The sequence below is a fragment of the Ceratosolen solmsi genome, unplaced genomic scaffold (genome assembly GCF_000503995.2).
Source record: "Ceratosolen solmsi marchali unplaced genomic scaffold, CerSol_1.0 scaffold14, whole genome shotgun sequence".
NCBI lineage: Eukaryota > Metazoa > Arthropoda > Insecta > Hymenoptera > Agaonidae > Ceratosolen > Ceratosolen solmsi.
In genome coordinates this window covers 8,174,261-8,191,509 of record NW_011948420.1, presented here as the reverse complement: position 1 = coordinate 8,191,509, position 17,249 = coordinate 8,174,261, and the positions used below count along the sequence as shown (strand labels likewise).

Genomic DNA, 17,249 nt, shown 5'->3' with positions numbered 1-17,249 from the left:
TGTGCGACTTGTTAAAAAATATACACATGTACGATAAAACCTTTGCTTATAAAATATATGACAAAAATATTTTTCATTCGTTTTGCTCTCTCTCTCTCTCTCTCTCTCTCTCTCTCTCTCTCTCTCTCTCCCGCTCTATCACTCTCATTACGTAACGCTTAATAATGAGATTTAACCATTAGACGAGTGTGGCTATGCGCATGTGGATGCGCGAGCTTATATACGTGTGTATTATCCAATGGTCTCGGCTATTTCAAAAGCGAAGGAAGACAGTAATAATTCTATAGGAATAACAGCTACAAGTATCTCAGATAATGAATTATGGCGGCGGGCAATGGCGAGGCTTGTCATGCCGTCGACGTCGAGTCCTGATTCGAACTCTCGGAGTCGCTCGGTGAGACGATGATCGAGGCCTTGGCAATCGTATGCGCCGCCCTCTTAGGTTTGGGGGGTGGCGTCGGGGGCTTTCCATGGACATCCATAAGGTCGATCGGCACGGGAAGTTTGCTCTTCGACCTGAATATCGCGGGTCTGCCGATACCGATGAGGCCTGCGCTCGAGCAGTAATTGAAGTTGCCACTCTCGTCCGGTAGATTGCAGTAGTCGACCTCGCGGGTCTTAAGGGGCAACGGGGGCGGCGGATCGTCCTCCGAGGCGGTGCTGTCGGTGGTGCCGATGCTGTCGCGATTGCCTTTGCCGAGGCTATGGCTGTCGAGACCGTTGCTCGCTGAGCGCAGGTAACTCTGGGACTGACCTGACCAGCGGTTACTTAGTCGGCGCTCCCTCTCAGCTTCCGACCTCAGTGGCCGCTTCGGCGTCAGCTGTAAGGGCGAAAGTCAGAAGCTCTTTAAGTTATTTGTGAGTCGTTATGCGCGAATTGTCATCGTGGCGCTCTGACATTTCTTTGGCTAATTTGAAATTCGGACTTAAAGTTTAACTTTTTAACTGTCGAAGCCCGGGCTTTTCTTTTTATTTGTCAATTCATTTAATTAATTTTTTCAATAATTCAATACGCTAAAGAACATTTCAAGAAATCAAGATAAAATTATATAATAAATGAAAGATTGATTTAAGAACGAATCCAACTGTTTTTCCATAACGAATTTTTTAACGCAACTTGAGTAGCACTTTGTGGCACTTTTGTAATCTATTGTAATCAATTGTAATACTTATGTTGAATTGAATATTAAACCAAATATTTTTTTTATACAAACTAATTATATAAGGTAATGATTAAGTAAGCAAGTAAGTAAGAATTGTGCTTTAATTTAAAGCTTAATAAACGTCGTCAAAATATATTTTGATCCATTGATTAATAAATTCGAAATGTTTGATGATATAATTAATGTATGGCTCGTTCGTTCGACTCAAATACTTTATAATTTTGTAAAATTGAAAAAATTTTGTATTTATAATTTATAGTTGACAATTGACAGCTTATTTTTGATAATAACCAGTGGCTTCTCTCTCATATCCTACGAATCAAATGCTTTATATATTTATAACTTTATAATTAATAAATTAACGAGCAATTTTATACATGCATTTTTATCCCATTAAATTAAAATTATTTCCCAATAACTTTAATTGAATAGATGAAATATTGTAAATAGAAGACAAAATCTTTAATTGCTTCGTTGCGCATAGTAACGATAGCTGTCGATTATAAAATAGCTTGCAGTTATTAGTGTACCGGATATTAATTAATCGATTAATAATTGGCTGATTGGCAGTGCGCAGCGACTGAAATAACTGTAAAAATATTTTAAACGACTTACTTCTTGTCGAAGTTCGAACACAGGTGTTGAGGGAAGACTTGGCGTTGAAGCAGAAATAAGTGGCGAAGTTTGGCATTGAATTGGTTCCGGCATTGTGTACCACTGACTCGTCGGTTGTTCCGTTTTGGAATTTGTCGTGGTTTCGTTTTTTCGAGAATTACGTCGCTTCGAGTCTTTTTTCTTATTTGTACCGGTGTTAGAATTACCGAGTGCCTTTTGTAACGACGTTGTCGATAAAATATGCGACCGTGAAGAATTATTATTCCTATAAGAATGATGATAATGTTATTTCCTAAGGCGTGATATTGCTTGAACATTGATTAAATCTCAATGTAAATTTCTTATAGCCCCCCCCCCCACTAAAATTATAATCAATTTTTTTTCCACTTTGTTTAACAAGCGATAATAATTGTTGATATATAATAATATTATGTTAATTGCACACGTTGCGCATAATATGTTTATATAGTCATAAACACAATTCTTTTTTTCACGTAGAAATTAGTTTTATCTAATTATGTCGATGTGCATTTAAGTTATATAATTGTACAATTACTGGAAATTGATTTTCACTTTGAATTCAAAATCCTTATGAAAATTATAGATAGATAGATATATATATATATATATATAACGAAACTTTGAATTATTCTAATATTTCATTATATAGATTTTTAAGCTTTATACCTATTCATAAATAAAGCTTGATTAATAATAAATGTAATTAATATTGTCGTAATTATAATTAGAAGGAGTAGCTTATTTAATTAAATGCTGCGTACAAGTAAAATAGAATATGATTGAATATTAAATGAATTAGTCAAATGGAAGACATGCGCAGAAAAAACATTTCATTGAAAGTAGAGGGAAAACTTACACCAGTCATCGGTTTTTGAACAAAACAGCTTGTGGACGAGATGTAACCTTACAAAGCTTAGATTTTGGCAATTTCAAACGCAACTTAAATGTAGAGAAATTGAATTGTAAGAGAACGTCGCTGATTATAAAGTAAGTATATACTGCGTTTACTCCTGTAACGCATCTTTAAAATGGTTCGACAAAAATAAAAAAAAAAACAATAAATAAAAAAAAAAAAAAAATAGAGAGAAAAAAAAATGGAAAATTTACATGATAGTTATAATTGCTGTAATTATGAATGAAATGTGCAAAAAGCTATTTTAGTCGTCATTGTTATTGGCACATTGGCTATGATCTTTTACCTGATCAACCCAATACTCGGGATACCCGAGATCGGGGAACTGTTGTTGAAACTGAAGGTTGCTAAAGATTTGAAAGCAGCAACTTGCGATCTCGTAAGTGAAGAAACTCTGGAGCGAGTGCCGCAACTAAATGAAAAAATTTCCAAAAACATTGTCGCGCGATTTATTAACCAGATATAATTGAAATTTCGATTCAAAATTGTTTTGCTCAATGAACCTTTCGCCTTTCGTTAATTCCCTTGATTATTGGATACAAACTTTTGTAACTTTGACCAAAACCTTAATTCAAGCATAAAACTAAATTAAAACATCAAACTAAACTAATATAATTATTACTTACTCATTACTGACGATGCTTGTCTCGGATAGGCGATTATTGTCTCCTTTTGGCGTGTGTCGCCTCATCGTTACAGACGGTGTTACCATTTCAATTTGCAAATCACAATTCTAAACAAGAGCATTAACAGAATTATTCGAGCTCGAAGTCCATCATATTATTTTATCATGTAACAGAGATTATATGAAATAGACGAAGTCTAATCGTAATATTTTGTAAAAAAAAAAAAAAAAAAAAAAAAAAAAATCTCACCCGACAAACGAATCATGCTGAGTATTTATTAATCTTAAATCAATTATCTTTCTCTCGGTGTGTGTACCGTGTAATATAGATATGTGCTTACCCTTTTTCCATACTTGGCCTCTACTTGTGTGCGCATAGTTACGTAACACTGCTCTAAATGTTGATGAAAAGGTGCAAGTTCCAATGACGCTCTGGATTTGTGCAATTGCACACCGACCCCTAGTAAAGGAATTTGTTCGGCTATTAAGTTTTCTAGCTTCTCAAGATCGATACTTTCATCGGCATGCGTTTCTTTATATTCGGCATTTAAAAATGCCTTCTCATAATTGTCAATGCCGCCCATCACAGCTGGATCAAGCACGCCATTTAATTTCATACTCAATGGATTCAAAGGAAGACTACTGTCAGCTCTAAAAATCATTTTAATCGATTATTTGTAATTATTGTTTGTATTGTCGTGAAAGTGTATCTACGTAGGCTAATTTAATGATTAAAGGAAAGCCATCATTACCTATAGGAAATTATTAAATCCCTCAATGTTGTGTTTGTAGCTTCCATCGTCTCGATTGCATTGCAAAGTGGACTTACTAAATACGTGTCGCTTGAAATGACGGGGAACCATCGGAGTATTCCTGGTAGGGGATGACTAGTAACTAACACGGTTCTTTCTAGCCATAAAGATGCAAATTCATTGCTAGCTTCCTTGTCCTTATCAGCATTTAATGAAACGACGTCTTTTCTCGGTGCAGGCCTCGAAAATCGAAACTTTTGAACATTGTTAACACGGTGGTATCTGGGATGTAAATAAATTTGACAATTAATATTAATAATTATAGGCAGGAGAATGATACGGATTTATTCATCGTCGTACCTTATAACTGGCTCGGCCGTAATAGGTTTGCCACTTAATCTATGCTTCTTCTCGTCCATTAATGGATCGACCTTGTTGATTTGCACATACTGTACATTGGACTCCAAGATCTTTTCATTAGGCGGGGACAATTTATTCATCTGTTCGGCATTAGGTAACTGATTTAGCGTTCTCGAGCAAAAGTCGCTCAATCTTTCGTACTCCTTTCCTCTATAAATAAACACTTTATTACGTAAAAATGGCGGATGACCGCGTCCATAATATGCCACGCGGAAGTATTCAGGCTCTGGTCTCAGTTGCTTTACTATTGAATCGTAAAACTTGGCCATTCGTCTAAGAAGTACGGAAAGCTGCAAGTACTCGTAAGTCTCGTCCTCGTATTGGGCTGATAGCTCCTTACAAACGGACACGGCCGATTCCCACATTTTCCCTTTGTCGAAATAATCGATTATGTCGTTGTATAGGCATTCTTTTAATTCACGATGAGTCTGGCAGTGAGGATATCTACTAGATTTTAGTAGCGGAGGCAATGATTGATCGCTCCAAGTGAGCAATCGGCTATGAAGCTGCAATGTGTAGGCAGCTTCTGTGTAATTATCACATTCCAAATGAAGCTCGCATAATTTATTAACATATCTGAAAAGAGAATTTATTTATGGAGAACGAACGAACGAACGAACGAACGAACGAACGAACGAACGAACGAACGGAATCTTGTGGATTGTATGGAATGCCTTATACGTGACATTGTAAGCGCGACATGATAAATTAATTTTCAAAAATAATTAATTTTAGTTAATCGTTGATTGGTTAATGGTAATGTTGTTCGAGGTAATGATCATAGATATTGTGGACCTACCTTATATACATCTCATTTCTATTGATTTCGGAATAGAATTCCAATAGGTTTACTGTACAAAGCATTCTGTGCTCTTGTGATTCCGTATGAATGATATCACGATACTGAAGTAAGTGATCCATTAGCTTTGCAACCGTCTCGACAAAACGCAGTCCTTGCTCGTGCATCGTAGCATGATTCTCGCAAAGTGGAGTCATTTCCTTCACCCACAGATCACGAAACTCCTCGTCTCCTTTGCCACCCTCGACCTAAATTGAACATCAGCTCGCTTTAATAATGAGCCGACGATTTAGTGGGGTAAAATGATGTGACTAATTACCAGAATGTCGAGCTTGGCGATCATTTCATTCTCAAATTCGTTGAAATTGGCTTTCGTATTGCCGGGATTCCTCTTGTCGCTGAAGCCCTCCACAAACTTGGAGCTATAAAATTCCGTCTGCATCATATCGAAGAATATTGGTATCGCGGCGTCCTTCCTAAGCTCGGTATCGGGTATGAGAGCCATCTCCAAGATTGCCCCAACCAACGCCGGCACGAACAGTATCTTCCGGCCTCCCAAGCTTATCCACATCTTGTGAATTTCAATGGCCGTCTCGCGACGCATGTCCTTGTACCGCTCGATTATACGCTTCCGTTTCGCCTGGGTGAACGTCTCCAATTGCAGCGCTGGCTGAGTGAGAAAGGCGATCGCGCAATGGAAGAAATTTGACCAGGCTTGCTGCTCGAAGTTCGCGTTGAAAAGCTCGCGAATCGTCGTGGAGAAGAAACGCAGGGCCTTGAGGATGACGCTGTTCTGCAGCATTATCATTTCGCACCAGTCGTTAGCGAAGACGCTTCTTGATACAAGATCTTTGAACACTAGTAGGATCTCCATGAGGAAGTCGAGAAGATCGAATTGCGTTCCAAAATGCTGAATGTAGATTTGATAGTGTTGTTGAGTCATTTGTCTGAAATTCAATTGAAGTGAATGTTGCCGTGTAATTGCATTAATTTTGTCGGCCTCCCCGTGCGTCCCGGATCTTCATTTTGTCAATGATAATCGTATTGGTAGTAAATGAAACGACAATGCGTTTTGTTATATTGAAAAACTAACGATAAGAGTGATGTACTAAAACTTTCTATTATAAAATTTCGTCTTTCTCTCGCAGTTTTCTCATCACTATCCATTATTATCCAATTTTATGACAATGTATAAAGCATAATGTGACGGTTATTAAAATTTTTATACGCGCGAGTATGCATCGGAATTATGCACTGTAAAATGTGTGTAAAAAGATTAAATAATTCTCACTACTACTGGCTAATGGTATATGGAAAGCTTCAATTTAATTACATTTCATTTTGAATTAGTTAACGATCACACGATATCCGTTATTTAGATTTTAATGATAAGCATGACAAGTGTCATGCTTATTTCAGACATGATTATTTCAGAAACGTCAAATTACTTTTATCGAGCATTTAGTAAACTTATACCGAGCCTATCATTATTCATAAATTTTGATAAAAGTGCTTCCGTTTGAGCCTCATAATTTATCAAAATTTCATTAATCATAAAATAATACGATAAACTTATTTTACGCTCTTATTTCTCAATTATTACACTTACTTTCTAAATCGATGAAAAAGTTTAATCAACGCCATTATAATTATAATATGTAAATATTAATACGGTAAGTGTCGAAGCACGAGCGTAACGAGAACAATTAGTTTATAAGGACAAACGCAGTCGCGCAAGCTCGCATGCTCGGCACAATACGCACACCAACCTGAAAATAGACAACATAACGGACACTAGATTTCCCACTAAAGGATTTTCTCTATCCATGGATATGACTGTTTGTATAATAGTCCTTAGAGCCGTGAGCATTATTTCCTTGATATCCGAGGCAGTTGAGCCAACATCCTTCCTGAATGTAAGGTCCAGCACGTCAGACAATATTTTCACGCACAGCTCGACCTACCGGAAGATTAATGCCACGTAATATTAATCTGCCATTAAAGACATCTCGATCATAAAGAATCTCATTAGTTATGCACAGCTCTGACTCATCTCTAAACGTCAGATGTAACGTATAAAAAAAAAATATATATCTATATAAAAGAGGCGCTGGCGCGTCTTTTTAAATGCACAAAATTACCTCTTCAGAGTAGCCACGGTGTTGGTTCAGTCGATGCCGATTTTCACCGAGCAGCCTGGCTACCTTCGCCACGCTCCTCCCAGGCGTACCCGATAGTCCCTTTATATCGCGCGCCATTAACCAAAACCATACCAAACACAAAAAATAAAACAACCCGAGGTTAGTGCAAACTCAGGAAAATAAAAACCATATCCAAATCATATAACATTTGCTATTTTATACATACATACATACATACATACATATATATATATATATATATATATATATATCTATGCGGGGAGTAAGGTAATAAGGAAGTTCTATTTTTCTGGTCTGTACGTGTTTTGCTAGGAGACTTTCTAAAGGGTTATCGAGGCGACTCTTTCTGCCGTCAACTAAACATATATTAAATTAAAATATACATAATAAATAATACAAATAAAATAAAACTATAATTACAATAACAACTACGGCGACAATAGTAATAATAAAAATAAAAATAATAATGGCAAAAACAACAATAACAACAACAACAACAACAACAGCAGCAGCAGCAGCAATAACAACAAAAACAACAACAACAATAATAATAAAATTTGTAAAAGTAGTCATAGTAGTCGTAGCAGTAGTAGCAGTAGTAGCAGTTGTGGTGGTGGTGGTGATGATAGTAGTAGTAGTAGTGTAGTAGCAGTAATGGTAGTAGTATTAATGGTAGTAGTAGCAATAGTGATAGCGGTAGTACCAGTAATAACTATGATAATGATAATAATAATAATAATAATAATAATAATAATAATAATAATAATAATAATAATAACAACAACAACAATAATAATAAATAACAACACTCATTGAGCTGACTATGATAATGCAACTCTATAATTTTTATGCTCTTATTATATGAAACGATTTTTTTCGAGTATTTAACCTTGCAATTTATTTCTTAAATTCATCTTAAATAATTTATAGTTTTCAAATCATCATTTTTTATCAACAAATCAATGAAATATTATCATCATACTGAATTTTTCATAAACATAAATAATAATAACAACTACAATAATAATAATAAAAAAATTAATGAGTATTTTTTTTTTGTAAGCCTAAGCACTCGTTGGTTCTTGCACTGAAAATAATCTTTGCAAATTTAAATACATTTCTTCACGATCTCTATTGTGAAGTTGGCATGTTATATTTGAGCTATTGATTTAGTCAACAATTATTTATTTAAGTTCATTTGTGAAACTTATTCTTTATTCATAATTTTATCATATTACTATTGACTGTTAATTATTTATCAATTAATGATATTTTTATTATTTAAATTATTAGATATTAAGGTATTTTTGTCTTTAATGTAATATTTGCTAATATGATAGTTTATGTGTAAAATGATCAAACAATAAATGAATTATGAATATTAAATGTAAACATTCGGAATAACTTTTTTTTAAATCGATCAATTTTATATTTAATTTTATTTGAAAATTTTATAGTTAATTCTGGTGAAAAACAAATTTAAAATTCTTTTGTAATCTATGATATTTATTAAACATTGAGCATCTTCTATATCAAAATTTAACATTATTATACCATATTAGAATACAAGATTAGATGTATAATATTTTTATGTATACTATTTAAATATGAATTTCAATTTACTGTTTAATAAAAATAATAAATATATGAGTTATCATGAGCTTATAATAAATTCACTTGCACGCGTTGGTATTATTCTGTATAATTGTATTGAAATTGAAAAAATATTGAAATTTAATCATTTTTTTTTCTTTCAATACATTAATATATTAAGAGAACAATTGTGAATAATTTAAATATTTTATAATACTTTCTGACCCCGTTAATGTATTTAACATAAACGTTTAAAGTATATTATCATCGAGATACTACCACTTATCATTTTCAGGAAGTATAAATATTATTTTGTACATTATAATACCTGCTTTATGACATTTCAAAAGACAATACAAAAACTTATTAAATTTATAATTTTAATTACTCTATTTACATATTAATATATATTTAAAAATTACTCTTTCAGAATATTTACGTGCTAGTTTTTTTAATAACGAATGTTATCAAATAAACATTGGACAATTCAATAATTTTGTTTCGTATAACATTTATGAAGACGTGTATCTGTATTCATTTTTGTCGGTTATAAAAGGTAAAGAAGTTGTTTCGAACATGCTTGAAAGATCAGTTTTTATTGTTATTAGAAGATACTAGGTCATACATAAAATATTGCATCAGGGATAGTATTTATTAGAGTATTTAAATTAATTACTCATTTAATAGTACTAACCGACATGCTTTATTAGTGATCGTTACCATGAACGAACGTGCTATTTGGTAGAATTTTGTTCGATTCTACAATTAGAATGACAGAACTGGAGCAATGAAAATATGTCGAAGAAATTTTTAAATGATATAAAAGATATTCTTTGCAAGGTTAAAACTATTGAAAATATTTTAGTGAAATGAATAAATACTACATGAATGCTAAATAAAAGCTCTACAGAAGGATTTGCACATATGTGGTGTGGCGATAAGACGTCAGGCTGCACGGCAAACAAAAAGCAAAGGCTACACTGATTCACCGGTAAAAATAAAATTATTACCTCACGGAACCATGAAAATTCGTTAGTATATAACATGATTGCATAGTTACTCAATTGTAGGCATAAAATTTGATTTACCTCTTCCTTCGCTTCGAGAAGATCTCGCACAAGGATAGTAATCCTTGGCAGTAAAATTTGCCTGCACTCCATATTCAAAAATAATCGACTGTGAACAATGTCATTCACCGTCATCATTTTTTGTTTAGTGAGCCTGCCGGAAGGAAGGGTGACCAACAAATCTATTAAAATCATACTCAGTTGTTTTCCGCTGTAAACTTTTAATAAATGTGGTATTGTAGATGGTAAATATTTTAAACAAGCTCCTTGAACTAAAAGCGTTCCATCCGTTTCATACTTCATGAGCTCGACAATGGATCTTAAGAGTTCGGTAAGAGTCTGTGAAAATTCTTCCTCGTCTTGATCCAATCTAAAGTAACATAAATATAAATATAAATAAAATTTAAAATAAAAGTTTCGTTATAAATATTACATTGTTTAATAACAAATTAGTTCATACTCTGTGAATAATAGCCTTGACTCTACGATAAATCTCATGCAATATTGCAGATTTTTCATAGTTTTTAATAATATGTCCTTTTCTTGACCATCGCTGACACTTGCGCTTTCAATACGTTTTTTCAAGACGGCTATTAATTTTTTGTAAGCCAGTGTTGCGGAAAAGCTTTCGGATATATACAAGTCCAAAACTGGTTGAAAATGCTGATACTTTCGATCTGACACCAAACCAATAATATAAAGAAGACATTCGAAAACCATATCATCATAATCGTCAATGTCAGTGTTACTCATCAATATACTAAATAATGCATCCAAGACATCCTAAAAAATTATTAATATTTACATGACAGTTTGATGCTACTTTTTTTTTTAATGCTTAATACATTTAATAAATACAAAAATAATGTAGGTACTTGTAAAAATTTCACTACTTCTTCACCATCCACTTTCATCAAAGCTGCTAACGACTCTTTTAAATCAGTTTGCGAGGAAGACCAATTTAATAAACCTAATAAATCTACGTTCTGTGTTAATTTTGTTGAGCAGACGTTTGTAGTTATTAAAAAATTATCCTTCGACGATAAGCTTAGTGGTCCCAAACTTGGCTTTTTCTCCAAGTTCAATTCATTCTGTAATAGGTTAAGAAGCAATTAATAGATAGAGATTTCATATATTCATATACAGAGAAGAGATAAAATTTCAGTGTATCTCTACTCTATATCTGACATAAAATATCTCTCACCAATTCTTCCCTCGTCGATGGCAGTCGCAAATAATTTGTTTCATTCTCCTCGTACTTTTTATTGTCAATTTTATAAACTAATAATTCATGTTGCGTGTCCTGTAATGTCGTACCGTTGCGCTGCATAAGTTTTACGTAACTAAGGGCAAATGGCTTTTCCGATCTATCTTTAGCCTCGTTTGAGCTTCGATGCTTGAAGGTAAATTTCAAATGTGCTTGCTTAAATTCTTCTATTGGAACAGCAATTTTGAACGTTTCGCACCATCTTGGCTTATCCTCGTGATAATAAATTACGCTACGATATTCGTCGATGCATTGCGCACCTCCACCAAGCTTTATGACTCCTGGTATCGATACACCATCCTCGTTACATACTTTTACAGTTACTTCAACATTTTTATCGGTTGATTTGGAACCCTTGCTAAATTCACCGCTTACTAAAGTTAAATATAAATCATTACGAACGTCGCCTGGCAAAATCACCTCTGGAAATCCCATTTTTCGAGCAATCGACACATTACCGAGAACTAAATGTGGATTCTCGTCTCTTACCTATTATTTAATGACAATAAATAAGTTGAAATAGGTGACGTTAAAGGGAAAAATGATAGGAATGACATTAATTATGTTTATCTGAAAAGCATACTTGTTTAATATCGCCTCTTAATAATTTTAAACTGCACCAAAGCCCTTGGCCGATATTGTTTCCTAAGGTGCTATTTTTTTGTAAGCTTACTTCTTTTTGTATGAGAAAACGTCGTAAAGTGCCATCCAAGCTCTCCTTCTCACAGCATCTGAAGCAAAAAAGGAAGGAAAACCAACAGACAGAGCTGAACAACGACAAGAATTATGAATTAATTTTTCATAAGCTTCAACTTACTGTAGAAATGGAATACAATATTCAACTTCTGGATCTCCTTCGAGCTTCCCATTGACAAAAACGGTAACATCCATAGCGGCGATGCCAAATGGTCTCCTCATGCTATCCTGGCTCTTTGATTTTTGATTATTCTGTACAATACTCGAGCGCCTATGATCAACTTCCTTGGCTTCCATACCACCGACCCTTATCGCGTAACAAACTAAATAAACCTTTTCTCTAGATAAGTCCCTGCTGCCAAGGTCCGTGAACAGAACTTTCAGATTGTGCAGCTGGTCAATGTCGGTCATGAGACCCTGCTTACTCCAAGAAAAGACATAATTTTCCGTTATAGCTCTCATTTCTTTACTATCGTACAATGTTAATAACAATTCCACGTCCTCCGCCATTTTACAAACGAAATTTCTAATATTAACAAAAAATATATATGAGTAAACTGGAGCGTGTGGCTTCACGTGCTTCTTCTTTGTGTCGATCGTTGCCTTTCTGATTCTTTCCGCCGCAGTCTCGTGTTGATAATACAATTGAACGGTACTGGTATTCTCCGGATTTAATATATTTCCCTCTTCGTCTCTTACCACCATGTCCAGTCCCAGCAATTGATTTCCAGTGTCAATTTTTGACGTCGCCAACTTCTTTATATCTTTCAATTCGTCAACTGTTAAAGTACCGCTTAAAATTTTGCTTCTGTACGACACAAGCTCCAGGATTTGCTGCTGCATGGTTCCAAAGAGCTTGGAATGCGTCTAGATTAAGTTAATACATAATCACAATGTACTCTCGCGTAAGCATCCATTTTAACGAATAAAGCAGAATTTAAGACGTATAGTGAGAGGGGCATAACGTGAAGTATATACATACTACATAGAGGTGCTTCCAGTAATATCCCCATTCTCTCAATATGCTCGTCATTTCGTTCATAAGGGCTTCCATATTCGTTCTCTTTTGACGTAGGCAGATGTAGGTTTTGGGAAAAATGCCATATTTTCCCTCGTACTTCTTGTAACCGTAATACCAATCGTCGCATTCTCGTATCATAACAACGGCGTCTCCAACGCTTAAGCCCAATTGGAACTCCCCTTCTTGAAAAAAATTGTCGATGGCTTAAAGATAAAAAAAAAAAAAATAAATAAAAAAAAGAGAGAAGAGAAAAAACAAAAGTCGATTATAATATTTCGAATGTAAACAAGGAATAATAATAAATAACAATAACAACAATAGCATCAACGATAACGACAACAATAACAACAACGACGACGACGACGACGACGACGACGACGACAACAATAACAACGACAACGACCAAAGTAGGCTTTATCTAGCGGAAATAATCAAGCAGATTTTTCTCGGTGTGAATCATTACTACTGTACCGAGAACTTGAGTCATTAACATTCTTCGACTACGAAATTACAAACTTTAACCATACGATCACTCAAGGATTACTTCCACCGACTAACCAACAATCATCGCCAAATTCAGTAGAATCACGCGATTATCGCGCCAACAAATACAACGGAATAATAATTCGTTGACTTATTAGAAGCAAAGAAAAAAAACAATCAAAAAAAAAAAAAAAAGCAAAAAAAAAATCAAAAACAAGAAAAAAGAGGGGGAAAAAAAAGAAAAAAGAAAAAAGACCGCGTAAACGATAACACGATAAGGCCTGCCAACGAGCGAGCAGATTCTAAATTACCAACGACCATCGCATCGGGAACGACATTCTGAAAAATATTGATAAATGTCTAGACCATACCAACGCCCATCTGATGTTCCTTTAATCTTCTCCATACCGTTGTCATCATTATAAGCAAATCGGTTGGCGCGCATATAAGCGCTTCTAGCGACGCTCGAGCGTAATATCGTTAAGGGTCGGTCCGCTGGGCGCGACGGCGACGACGCGGAGACGGATGACAAAGGGAGTCGCGACGACTCTACACTCTCAGCTGTGTCATTTACCACCCGACGTCCGCACGAAATCGTTGCTCTCCACAGCCGCAGCAGGGCACCGCACATGCCCCTGCATCACCGTCGCCGATCCTCCTCCTCCTCTTCCTCGCCTCGCCTCACCGCGGCCACGGCCTCACGGGATTATTCACGAGCTCGCGATTACGTTCGCACCGCAGCATTTAAAGCCAAGGATTAACACTAACTATAGGTGCGCCGACGGCATCCCATTACCAACTGCCGCCGAGCATCAATCGCGACGCGGACGGCGGCCACTGGACTGACTGGGGGGCGACAGCAGCCCGAACACCAAACTACGCTCTACCACCAATGCCGCCGAGTGCGACATCTCCCACACGCCTCGTCTGCACTTTGCAGTAACGCGCGGCGCCTCTCCTTATGCTTACGTACTCAACTCCAAATACAAAACTACGCGTCAGCATCACGCGACATAGCCGTAGAGATAACACAGCCGTGTGCGCTCTCTCTCTCTCTCTCTCTCTCTCTCTCTCTCTCCCGAGGAATTCGTCAATCGCAGGAGCTTGAGAAGTTGTCGCAGGGGCCGTGGTGGCCGAGGAATCCTCATTGGTTGGAATCGCGGAGCCCGGGAGCTTCTTCTGCGTTTCTTTGCATCGCATCAAGTCTATTCGAGTCTTGATCGCCCCGAGTGGAGATAAAGAAACGCGGCATTGGAGCGTCCGTCGGTTGACGCGGTTATCATGCAATTGAACGAGCCCACGTATAATGAGCTATGAAGAGGGAGAGAGAGAGAGAGAGAGAGAGAGAGGGCGGAGTAGGAGGAGGAGGAGGGCGGTGTGAAAAATCAGGGCAATAGGCTTCTTCCTTCCTCTCGCTCGGCAGCGGCGCTCAAAGCCCTCCATCGAGACGAATTTAAGTTCGCGCACATCGATCTCAACTTGCTTCGTTATTATTATTATTATTATTTTTTTTTTTTTGGTTTTTACCAAATGACGGTGCTTAAGAGAGAGAGAGAGAGAGAGAGAGAGAGAGAGAGAGAGTGAGTGAGTGAGTGAGAGGGGGAGGGAGGGAGGGGGGACTAGCTTACTTGCCATTCCAAGTGCTGCCTTGGCGTTAAGAACCTGTCATATTTAATTATCGACATTACTCATCGACCTGAATGCCGGGGACGTTTTAAAATTACGTCTATGAAGCGACAACTTAGGAAGATGTGTACAGTCGTAAGCTCGAAAAGGCAATAAATGGCATATATAAATCGGATAATAGTAAAGTCACTGGTTGTTGCACGATCCTGGAGTTGGCCGTTTTTTTTTTTAATCTTGCTGTCGACTATAATTATCAGCACGAGGCAAATTAATTTCTTCGTTAACAAAATTCATTCGTGTTGGAGAGGAAGCTCGATGTGGGCGAGCATTTATCTTTTTTTTTTTGGAATTTTTTTTTTTTTTTTTTTTTTTTTTTTAATAAAATAAAATAAATAAAATAAATAAAATAAAAATATACTAGCTTATTCTTTATGAGATTAAGGATCTGAAGGAAGAAAAATATAATAATACGTTTGTCTGCTTTAGTTTAAAGTAGATAGGCGGGATGATGTCGCTTATTAAATAATAGTTACATAAATTTAAAAAAAAAGATTGTTTTATTGTACAAGAAACAATGTAGAGATTATACAATTTTGTATGAATGGAATTAATGTTTTCTGATTTTTCTGAAAACTAAATTACATATAGAATATGTGTACGTGCGTACACGTATTTTAATAAGTAAAATTTTCATTATATATATATATATATATATATATATATATATATATATATATATATATATATATATATATATATATACACATATGTATATAAAAATGGTATTGCTAATTTTAACGATTTTCTATTTCTTAATCGCATTACACTATCGTATTTTTTTTTTTTTTATGTCCTTGTCGCTTTCCAATCGGCTGAAAATTCAAAGGCGAATCTTATAGTAATAACTGTAAACTCAACTGGATCCACCTTGAATTTTGCAGTTTAAATACTTAGTGTTCAATTCTTATACTTCTTGAATGCAATCATCCCATATTACACTAGTAAAAACGCTCTTTTTACATAAAATGATCAATAGATTAAAAAACAAAATACGCTGTACATTTTTCCAGGGCGGTGGAGCTCTGAAAAAACTTCTGAACACTATAGCACTAGTCTTAGAAACTTTAAAAAATCTTGTAAGACGACTTTTCAATTATTACAATTACGATTTATTACAATAAAATAATCATCCCTATTCACAGATTTGTTAAAGCCTCAAAGAGAAGTTTTGTATGTTCAAAAGATCATGCCGTTGTAATCTCAACTGACGGAGATCCTAAAATATCACATGAAAAACTACACCGAATGAATAGACTCACGTAACTGGTTTTAGCGAAAAAGAGAGCTTCGGTCTAGAGTTGTTTTTGCCAAGGATTTTTTTCTGTTCTTCCTTGACGCGTTTTTCGTGCTCTTTTCGCATTTTCTGTCTTTCTTCCTCCATTAATCGTTGCTCTTCTACCATTGCAAGTCTCTCTTCAGCCTGAGAATAAGAAAATAACCAAACGATTAATTTCGTATATGACTAATGAAATTTAGTTTGCCGAAAGTATTTTCTGCATTAATTTTGCATTTATTATGAAACAAAATATTCGAGGTATCAATTTTATGTTACTTTATCACTGCCTTGCGATTCGTTGGTAAAATAATATTTTGTGTATGTGTGCGTGCGTGTGTGCGCGTGAATTATTTAAAACACCAAATAAAAAATTCATATTCAGCTTTTTTCAATTAATTTCAATTCATATTCATACCAAATACTTTCCTACTTTTAAAGAATGTGTACCTGACACGTTGTTCATAAAATAATTAAAAAAGCAAAATCGAACGAATAACTATTTAACGAATTATTTCATTGATCGCTGTAATGAATTTGGCAAAAGTAGTGAAATTCAATTTGCATATTTTTCATGAAATCTCTATAGGAAAGTCTACGACAAAAATCGTTTGCTCACCAATTTCTTTTGTGCTTCTTCAATCTTTTTGTTGTTTTCCTCCATGATCCTCTCAAGTTCCTCACGTTTCTTCC

At 35.3% G+C, this 17,249-nt stretch overlaps 2 protein-coding genes across 2 annotated transcripts in view; both read right to left on the bottom strand.

Annotated features, from left to right (window-relative positions):
• Positions 1–223: 223 nt before the first annotated feature.
• On the bottom strand, positions 224–14,258 carry mbc (dedicator of cytokinesis protein myoblast city). The gene is made up of 18 exons (XM_011498304.1): positions 13,969–14,258; positions 13,076–13,317; positions 12,215–12,960; positions 11,981–12,125; positions 11,335–11,886; positions 11,006–11,203; positions 10,591–10,913; positions 10,152–10,500; positions 7,078–7,268; positions 5,628–6,255; positions 5,309–5,556; positions 4,450–5,085; positions 4,090–4,371; positions 3,679–3,988; positions 3,339–3,445; positions 2,999–3,124; positions 1,779–2,043; positions 224–821 (listed from the first exon to the last, which is right to left on the bottom strand). Exons 1-18 carry the CDS (start codon positions 14,015–14,017, stop codon positions 348–350), a joined length of 5,871 nt encoding a protein of 1,956 aa, XP_011496606.1. The 5' UTR covers positions 14,018–14,258; the 3' UTR covers positions 224–347.
• Positions 14,259–16,009: 1,751 nt separating this feature from the next.
• Arglu1 (Arginine and glutamate rich 1) overlaps positions 16,010–17,249 on the bottom strand; it is a 5,199-nt gene continuing 3,959 nt past the window's right edge. Inside the window, exons 4-5 of the mRNA XM_011498128.1 lie at positions 17,176–17,249; positions 16,010–16,703 (exon numbers count right to left, since the gene is read on the bottom strand). Of these exons, the coding sequence (XP_011496430.1) occupies positions 16,539–16,703; positions 17,176–17,249 (239 nt within the window). The 3' untranslated portion in view covers positions 16,010–16,538. The remainder of the gene's footprint in view (positions 16,704–17,175) is intronic.

What these genes read in the sequence shown, in the direction of transcription:
- mbc (XM_011498304.1), bottom strand. Translation starts at nt 14,017, where the DNA reads ATGATGACAACGGTATGGAGAAGATTAAAGGAACATCAGATGGGCGTT. An exon ending in AAGTAGTGAAATTTTTACAA is followed by an intron (nt 10,914 to 11,005) that starts GTACCTACATTA and finishes ATAATTTTTTAG; the next exon opens with GATGTCTTGGATGCATTATT. An exon ending in TTCTCGAAGCGAAGGAAGAG is followed by an intron (nt 7,269 to 10,151) that starts GTAAATCAAATT and finishes ATCTTCCGGTAG; the next exon opens with GTCGAGCTGTGCGTGAAAAT.